The following is a 9477-nucleotide window of genomic DNA, read 5'->3' on the forward strand; positions in this document are numbered from 1 at the left end:
AATCAATAATTTAAATATTTTGTTATAAGCAACACATTTAAAAATCCTGTATTTTATTGTTTTAATATTATTTTTGAATATAAAATTGTATAATACTGTTTACATTATTGAGTAGGGGTGACCTTTCTGACGCACGTGAAAAGGTTACCCGGCAAATGCGAAGACAGGAACTTGAAATTTTGGTAACTAAATTTGTGAATTTTAATTCTCTAGTTCAATGTACTGTTGGTTTAATAGTATGTAGTGGTAAAGACTAATTGTTTGCATTGTTGTACTTCAAGCAGATTATGTTGGGTTTTATTGAGACGTTTTGTTGAGCGTTTTACGTGTGTGTAACTCCGTGTAAACTGTATCAAGTATCTATTCAGCATTTGCGAGGCGGAATTTTTGTGCAGAGCTCGCGAGTGGCCCGGCGCAGCGGCACGGGTAGCCCCATAATGTGGCCAGTTTACTGGACTGCCTCCGTAAACATAGGCCACACAGCCACCATCTTGGAAACTGACTCGACGAAATTTAAAAAAAAATTTGGTGATTTCCACATTGCGACTTCAAACCCAGTTCATTTATGCTTTAAAAATACACTTACCCTCTTAATAACAAAATTAGAACCTGCTGCCAGTGTCAGTTGCCCAGCTGCTGCGTAATTTACGACATTTTCTGGACCATTCTTGGCAACTTGGTCCAACCGTGGAGCTATCTCCATGGTCCAACTGAACAATGCCCTCGCGCAGATCGTTCACCTGTCAATCACGCGTGCAGGACGCACGCCGCAGGCCCAGTGGTAGTCCAGTTCCCAGACCAAAAGATTCTGACTATTCCATCCTAGGAATAGTCAGAATCTTTTGGTCTTGGAACCGGACTACCACTGGGCCTGCGGCGTGCGTCCTGCACGCGTGATTGACAGGTTAACGATCTGCGCGAGGGCATTGTTCAGTTGGACCATGGAGATAGCTCCACGGTTGGACCAAGTGGCCTAGAATGGTCCAGAAAATGTCGTAAATTATGCAGCAGCTGGGCAACTGACACTGGCAGCAGGTTCTAATTTTGTTATTAAGAGGGTAAGTGTATTTTTAAAGCATAAATGAACTGGGTTTGAAGTCGCAATGTGGAAATCACCGAATTTTTTTTTTTAAATTTCGTCGAGTCAGTTTCCAAGATGGTGGCTGTGTGGCCTATGTTTACGGAGGCAGTCCAGTAAACTGGCCACATTATGGGGCTACGGCACGGGGTGGCGCAGTGAGTGTGCGCGTAATGCCAGCACCCAGCACAGCATTACATTGTACTATTTGTAGGACAGTTTTGTTACAGTTTGTGCTTACATTGCACTGATTGCAGTATCCTGATCACTGATGCCGGCCATGCCACTGTCATGACTTATTGACTGTTTGAATGTCGGACACTTCGCCCCATTTCCACCTCGCCCCACGTCACTTCGCCCCTAACCACTTCGCCCCATTCCCACTTCGCCCCATCCCCACATCGCCCCATCCCCACTTCGCCCCATTCCCACTTCGCCCCATTACCACTTCGCCCTAGCCCGACTGCGTCTGGCCGTACAGTACTATCGCAAGCTCTGTAGTACGGCCAGACGCCCGATGCTTCCACAGAGACTGAATTTTTTGGGCCGCCGATGTAGCGATTTTGCTACATCTTTCGATCGCGATTATCTTTTCATCCAGGACACAAATTTCCAAAGTTAAGGTTCGTAGTCGTAGAGCAACTCATACCTTTTTGAAAAAAACGTTCTTTGGTCTCAATATTTTCATCCATCTGGCCACAAGACGAATTTCAGTCATCAGATTCCACAAATATCGTCCCCCATGCGATCCCCCATGCGATTTCAAAATGGCGGCCGCGCTGTAATGTATGCATTATGCGAGCGCGCTTGGGCAAGATAATGAATATGCATCATAGTTTATGACGTTTGTCGGACACTCAGCGCGGCTGGCCATACAAAAACACGAGGTCATGAACTAAATAATGCATATTCATTACTTGCCCAAGCGCGCTCGCATAATGCATACATTACAGCGCGGCTGCCATTTTGAAATCGCATGGGGGATCGCATGGGGGACGATATTTGTGGAATCTGATGACTGAAATTCGTCTTGTGGCCAGATGGATGGAAATATTGAGACCAAAGAACATTTTTTCGAAAAGGTATGAGTTGCTCTACGACTACGAACCTTAACTTTGGAAATTTGTGTCCTGGATGAAAAGATAATCGCGATCGAAAGATGTAGCAAAATCGCTACATCGGCGGCCCAAAAAATTCAGTCTCTGTGGAAGCATCGGGCGTCTGGCCGTACTACAGAGCTTGCGATAGTACTGTACGGCCAGACGCAGTCGGGCTACACTTCGCCCCATCCCCACTTCACCCCATCCCCACTTCTCCCCATCCCCACTTCGCCCCATCCCCACTTCGCCCCAGCTGTTACATGTAAAAAAATCTCATCTATTTTATTGGCTTAAAAACAATTCCAACAGATTCACTAATTGCTAACCAACGGAAAGAATTAGCCCACCAACCATGGAGGAAGTCCTCCATGCACCAACATTGACCGAATAAACAATTCATAACCAACCTCTCAAGCTATCACTCTCGATCCCCTACCGAGAAAAAAAGCTTGAAGTAAAAGATCCAACTTTGTTCCCAAACCGGCTATACCAACTCGTCTCCCACTTTATATCTGAGAACGACAATACCTTTGACATCCTAATTTCACTCTTGGAGGAACCAATCTACATGGGGCGAAGCGGGGATGGGGCGAAGCGGGGATGGGGCGAAGCGGGGATGGGGCGAAGCAGGGGATGGGGCAAAGCGGGGATGGGGCGAAGCGGGGATGGGGCGAAGTGGTTAGGGGCGAAGTGACATGGGGCGACGTGGAAATGGGGCGAAGCGTCCGACACCCGACTGTTTAAGTTTGACTTTATTAAACCTGTTATTTTTGTTAACAATAACATGTTCTAAAAAAAGTTGAGGAAAAATGACATTATTTCTTAAATTTTAACATTAATGATTAAAGCAGTGGTTACTGTATCGGTTATACCACTTATGGTAGCTGTAATGCCATTTTCCAGTGCTATTGTTGAGCACAATTTGTGCTTGTTTAAACTTGCGCACAAGTTTAAAACTTGTTGTATGCTCTCAATTTCTGTTCTGCAAATTTAACAGCTGAGTGAGGTGCGGAATTGCCGAGCGAGGTGCGAAGCTGCATACCTCATTTGTCATGGCCTTAATATGGCGGGAGTCAACTTCGAGTTTTTTCTTGAGTTTTGCGACTCAAAATTAACATTGTAGGCCTATATTGTCTTTCTTGGTCGCAAACAGGGGGAAAAAAACTATGCCAAACCATAGAGCTGTATAGTTCTTTATTACACAGCTAGGCCCCTATATCATGGCAAAAAAAACACAAACACAAAAATGCCAATCCGGAGGCAACCCCCCCCCCCCCCAAAAGAAAATGACGAAATAATCAACCCAAATATTAAAAATACTTCCTCCATGCCCAAAACTATTCAGGAGAGTGCAAGATGATATATTATCATGGCAGATTTCTGGAGAAAAAGAACCGCCAAATTTGTGCAAGGTTGCCAATTTGCAATCGCCTCTGCGCAAATTGTAACGTGCGCACGCAAATTTAAATTGTGCAGAGCAATGTGCAGGCTTCAGAACTTTTTTCGCAAGTTTAAAACTTGGATGCACCGTGCGCAAGTTTAGACTTGCGCATCGTATCTTGACACTATTGATATGGAACCGTCTGGAGTATAGACGCTATTTGTTTCTATATTGTCATCTAGAAATTACTGGATAACTAGATATCTGAAGGTACGGAATTCAACTTTTTTGCTGCATTTATTGGTTTTGGTGATTATAACGTGACAAAGTAGTTCCGATTTTTATTTAATGTTCTGCTTCCCTAGCAATGGACCTTTCCACACATTTTGGTAAAGGCCTACCGGTTGTGAGGCTTACTAATACGGAGGAAGTCCAGTATTTAAGCCACATTTATGGGGCTAGAACCAGACTATCAACCAAATGGCTCTCTGCATTGTTACTTCTTTGTTATGCATGTTTTTGTTAAAGTGCTGAATTTCGTTCATGTAAGAATTCATATTTATCCCCTCCCCCCTACTATTTTTAGACAGCCTGATTGAGAAACACGAATAAGTCCAACAACCATCAAATCCAACAATCATGCCACCAAAGAGGAAGCTTGCAGTGAAGAATGACAAGAAACAAACGGAGGCAAATGGCGAACCTACACCTCCAAAGAAATCTAAGGGTATGAAAGATCTACTCAGTATAATAAAATGACTAATCATTACAACTTTACCCTTTTCAGTTAATAAACAAGAAAATCAATGATTGTTCTGATTGTATATTCAACTCCTTTTTTGTTTCCACAGCCCCTTCTCTCACACACCCTTCCCACAGAACCCAGGAGGGACACGTCTTTGCCCTTGGCCAGGGGGATGTGGGTCAGCTAGGGTTAGGAGAAGAGGTGTACGAGAGGAAGAAACCCACACTTGTTCCCCTCCCTGAGGGTGCTAAGGGCAGGGTGGTGGAGGCCATAGCTGGAGGGATGCACACGGTATGCTTGACCAGCGCTGGTGAGGTAAGCTATCAATTTTGCAGTTCGTTTTTTAGGCCAAAAAAAAATAGTCGGTCTCTGGTCAGACCAAAGTTCCGGAATCGATTCAGCCAAACATTTTTTTTTTTTTTTTTTTTCAAGCTTGGATTGAACAGACAAGGTGGGTGCTATTTTGCTTTTTTGTGTCCTCATATACGTTAGTGTCCTCCATCATTTGCCTTGGTGCCCTCCATCATTTGCCTTTGTGCAATTTCCCCATTCCTTGGTGCTCCTTGGTACAAAAACTTGAGGTGGTGCGGCAATAGATCTTTATCATGCTGCCACCATTTTAGTCATGTTCCCTGTATCCAATAATAGTACTGAATGATAATGTTTTTGTACAAAAAGGAACCAGACCATTTTTCCTTCCAGCCTTGCTTTGGTTACGTTGATTTGAATGGGAGATAATCAAGATGGCTGCAACATGAAAATGGTCTATAGAGATCGCTGTTGTAGCTACTGCGGAAAATTTGAAAAAAAAAAGAAGACTGATAAAAATCAACGTGCCCGCTGACCAGAGACCGACAATTTTTTTTTTTTTGGGCCTTACCCTATACCTCCATAATGCAGCTTTCAATTTTAAGAAGGATCCCATGACCGAATGCCAAATTAATAAGTTCAGATGAGTTAATCGATATCACTCGTCACATGTTACACAGATCTACACTTTCGGCTGCAACGACGAAGGAACCCTAGGTCACGACACCAACGAGGAAGGGTCAGAGTTCACCCCCTTCAAGGTCGACCTTGCCGAGAAGGTCGTTCAGGTCAGCTGCGGGGACTCGCACACGGCCGCGCTGACGCAAGAGGGCAAGGTCTACATGTGGGGAACGTTCAGAGTAAGAAGTTCTCTAAAGGGTTGCCTGAAGGATTTTGATTATGTAGTTCTATGACCCCTGATCATCAGGCTTATGCATCACATACTTCATGTCGCATCTAAAAAATTATGCGCAGTATGCTGAGGTTATGTAAACCTTACTTTTTTTTTAAGGATTGCAACGGACCCTTCGGGCTGACGTCAGAGGGTATGGAGAAACTGCCAGTCCAGATCCTTCTCAAGAAAACTGTCGTCAAGATCTCATCAGGGAACGATCACCTGTGCATGTTGACTGAGGAAGGGGAGATCTACTCGCTGGGTTCCGGGGAGCAGGGGCAACTTGGAAGGATAGCGGAAATCTTTGCTGTTAGAGGGGGAAGGAAAGGAACTGGTAAGGATTTTTTTTTGGGGGGGGGGGGTGTATTTTGTATTTTGTTTAACATGAAATTCAGTTAAAGCCCTCTGATTTCATTGAGACTCACTCTTAAAGCTTTTGTTTAGGGAAGTGTGGCCTAGTGGTTAGGGTTTGTGACTTACAGATCAGAGGATCAGGGGTTCGAATCCAGCTGCTGGTGAAGAATTGTGTCCTTGGGAAAGCCACTTTACCCCCACTTGCTTCTGTCCGCCCAGGAGTAAAATGGATACGGCATTAGCCAGTGGAGTAACCTGCGATGGATTGGTATCTCATCCATGCGGGTAGACATATTTTCAGGTTTTTGTTTTCATTCCTGGGATACCAGAGGTAAAAGCTTTACTTTCGTTAAAGAGCAATTACGTAGGACAGGCACCTCATGCCACAAAAGAGGCCTGTTACCTGCCACGCCACATTACACTATTGCTGACCGTTGACCATATTATTGTGAGCAAAACTCGGGTCTTTTAACCTGGTGAGATTCGAACATGAGTACGCAGGATCTTTTGATTCTCAGTCTTTTGATTTCCTTTCGTTTCATTATTCTCAACTCGACAGGTATTTTGCATGAGCCTGCCCTCGTGTACTGCCGGAGAATACGGGGTCACGGCAAGGTGCTGTTTGACAATGTCTGGTGTACGGCCTACGGCACGTTTGCCAGTATGAAGGGCGGTGGAATCTACGGCTGGGGTCTGAACAACTATCATCAGCTAGGTAATAAGATGGCGGCAATCAGTGTGATCACTTTTTGTTATCTAGTCTTGGAGTGCATTTCACTCATGTTAATATTAACTTGGATGTTAGCCAGGACACCTGAACTCTCCAGACCCAAAAGGAATGACAATGTCATCAAGATACTGTTGTCAAAATGGCAGCGCCCGATGCTAGGAGCTTCGCTTTTGAAATCCTTAAAAATTAAACTTGCCTCCTCAGTCATAGCCTCTCAATATTTTTGTTGTATAAGTTTGTAGCAAATTATTTTTTGTGTTTTTGTGGGTTGCAGGTCTGGAGGACACCAAGTCTCGATTTATGCCTGAACAGATCCAGACTTTATCCCATCTAACGGTCAAGGACATTCGGGGAGGAGACCACCATACTGCTATACTGGACACGAAAGGTTCATAGATATGCTTGACCTATCGCCGTTTGCGAGTTAGCCACGCCCCTTTAGACAACCCTATAGAGTTTTTGTACACTAAGTTTTATTTGTCTCAGATTTTGCACGTTCCGCGTCCATTTGTAGATCGTGTAATTGAACAATATTTCACCAGCCGCGTTTGAGCCAGTCAGTGAACCAGATGTTATTCATATTTAATTCGCAAATGGCTTATTGTTAGCACGCCCGACTTTTTTTTATAGTATACGGCTAACCTGACAGTCCCTCAACTCTACAATGTTCCGCAAACAGAATGTTTTCTTTTGAATTCCTTGTCATTAGGTAAGGTGTACTCCATAGGTCGTACAGACTACGGCAGGCTGGGTCTAGGGGACGGGTGCAAGGAGAGCTACAAGCCGGCACAAGTCACGACGCTGGATGCTGAAGAAGTTGAATCCATTGGATGCGGCTCCAGCATGACCGTGTGTTCCACTAAGAAAGGTGAGAAACACTGCGACCAATTCATATCGATTACCACTGGATATTTAATTATTAAACCCATAAGGTCCCCCAAAAAAACCTTTTTGAGGGGGGGGGGGGTATTCATTCCCCACCCCAAGATTTTTGTGGTGAGAAAAAATTGTCGATTTTGAGGTTATTTCGTAACTATCCAACAGTCCACAGTTATTAAATAGTTTGAAAAATGAAGAACAAACAGTTTATAAAAAGCTTTCAATGCACTGTGTCTATGTTTGGAGCACGTAAGTTTGTATCCCATCTATATTTGTACCATGAACAGCGCCCCCTATTGTCGAACGGTGCCCAGCAGCTCCCCCACTTGGCGAATTTCCATGGCCGGGCAGTTTTAGGATTTTGCTATAATGGTCATCACCCCCTCAATCCCCCTGACTCGTCGCCTCAGACTTTTCTAACCCTAACTCCCTAGAGGTGTGCAAAATCATATTGAAATTGGAGGATTCAGGACTGTTCGGGTTAAGCCACTGAATGTAATACAGTGTAGTACAGGTGCTAATAGGATAAGCACCTGTAAAATCAAAAGTGACATATTCGAACTCCGACAGACTTTCTGGGATTTGCCAACAGACCAGCCTGACTTTGCACATTTTTCTTATCTCTCTGTGCCATTCAGGCGATGTGTATACCTGGGGGATGGGGAGCAGTCTTCAACTGGGTACCGGTGAAGAAGATGACGAACTATCGCCGGTAAAAGTAGTCAGCAAACAACTAGAAAACCGCAAGGCTCTTACCTCCTCAGGGGGAGGGCAACACACCATCATTCTGGCTCGTGACTCATAAAGGTATACAGGTTTTTAAAATTAAATTCACACTGGATACCCTCTTACTGGATACCTACTGGAATGAGAATGGCCAGTTATGCGATCTTCTGAATAATGCAGTACCCTCTGGAAATGTAATGTTCTGCATTAAGAATATTAAGGAGGGAAAAACATCAATGATTTAATTCCAAATTTTGCTCTTAGAATCCAAAAGGGATAGAAGCTGTTGTTTGTCGTCATGGCAACTGATCAAGGATCTGATGGAGTCCACGCTTTAGATGGAAAACTATTTCATATCGTAAGCCCGATAGATGTAGAAATTCTCTCGTTGGCAGGTTCATCTGAAGTTGGCGGCTGGTCTTGTAACTACTGCATTTACTAGAGTCATGTACTCCAGTGGGTCATCAGAGACAGGCTGAGGGCCAGGCCATGTCCTTAATAGTGGATGTTTGTAAATCTATTCTTAACCGGTTCAAACTAAACTATGCAATAAGTTTCGCTTGGTGCAAAAAGAAATCAACATTTTTTATAAACTCACAGGATATACATGTAGATGGATTAATTGATTGTAGAATTCTTGTACCAAAGTGCCTCATTTTTTTCTGTATATCTACACGTTTACACAGTCTTTGTTTATTTTATTAAAAAGAAAAAGTTTTACGTCTTTGGCCAATCAATCCTTTCCAAAAATGGTGACGGTAAAATGTCAGTGTACCGGTATAAAGCAGTGGTGGGATAAACATCCAGATTTTTAAAAATTCAGTTTCAATTCCACTCTTCAGGTAGGATTCTGAAAACGGAATATTCGAAACTAAACTTAAAAAAATAAGCCTTCCGTTTTTGTGACACAGGCTAAAGAAAAGAACTGGAATATCTCTCAATTTGCTCCATGGTCTCTGATTGTAACTGCATTTACTCGCTAGCAGTCTTCTTGATTCATGAATGGCCGGCTAATTTGACTGGTCTGAGAGTTCCCACCCATTTTTCACCGTTACAGATCTGGAGCGCATTGCATGTGGCACCTCACTCGTGACTGTTTTGGCATGAATGTGAGCTGAATGGGAATTTACTTCCGGTGAAATCAGAACACTGTTATCCGGTTTAAAAAAATTGACCAGATTTTGAAATCTTCAATTTCTCCCAGTCCCACCACTAAGATGTGGCTGCAAATTATTTTTTTTCCTTGTACATGTCTATTCTGAAAATAGTTTAAACTCTTT

General features: G+C 43.5%; 1 protein-coding gene across 4 annotated transcripts; it reads left to right on the forward strand.

Annotated features, from left to right (window-relative positions):
* Positions 1-91: 91 nt before the first annotated feature.
* Positions 92-8649, forward strand: LOC119729129 (regulator of chromosome condensation-like). 4 transcript variants are annotated; one of them, XM_038201650.1, is made up of 10 exons: positions 92-182; positions 4146-4286; positions 4411-4619; positions 5294-5473; positions 5626-5842; positions 6422-6577; positions 6867-6980; positions 7302-7460; positions 8110-8278; positions 8462-8649. In XM_038201650.1, the coding sequence occupies exons 2-9, from the start codon at positions 4199-4201 to the stop codon at positions 8274-8276; spliced, it is 1290 nt and encodes a 429-aa protein (XP_038057578.1). In that variant the 5' UTR covers positions 92-182; positions 4146-4198; the 3' UTR covers positions 8277-8278; positions 8462-8649. The 4 variants fall into 4 exon arrangements, with proteins under 4 accessions (XP_038057578.1, XP_038057580.1, XP_038057576.1 ...); XM_038201652.1 differs by having other exon boundaries at positions 8471-8649; XM_038201648.1 differs by lacking the exon at positions 8462-8649 and having other exon boundaries at positions 8110-8405.
* The last annotated feature ends 828 nt before the right edge of the window (positions 8650-9477 follow it).

The sequence above is a fragment of the Patiria miniata genome, unplaced genomic scaffold, assembly GCF_015706575.1.
Source record: "Patiria miniata isolate m_02_andy unplaced genomic scaffold, ASM1570657v1 HiC_scaffold_20, whole genome shotgun sequence".
Taxonomy (NCBI): Eukaryota; Metazoa; Echinodermata; class Asteroidea; order Valvatida; family Asterinidae; genus Patiria; species Patiria miniata.

What these genes read in the sequence shown, in the direction of transcription:
- LOC119729129 (XM_038201650.1), top strand. Translation starts at nt 4,199, where the DNA reads ATGCCACCAAAGAGGAAGCTTGCAGTGAAGAATGACAAGAAACAAACG. An exon ending in GCTTGACCAGCGCTGGTGAG is followed by an intron (nt 4,620 to 5,293) that starts GTAAGCTATCAA and finishes CATGTTACACAG; the next exon opens with ATCTACACTTTCGGCTGCAA. An exon ending in TGCTATACTGGACACGAAAG is followed by an intron (nt 6,981 to 7,301) that starts GTTCATAGATAT and finishes CCTTGTCATTAG; the next exon opens with GTAAGGTGTACTCCATAGGT.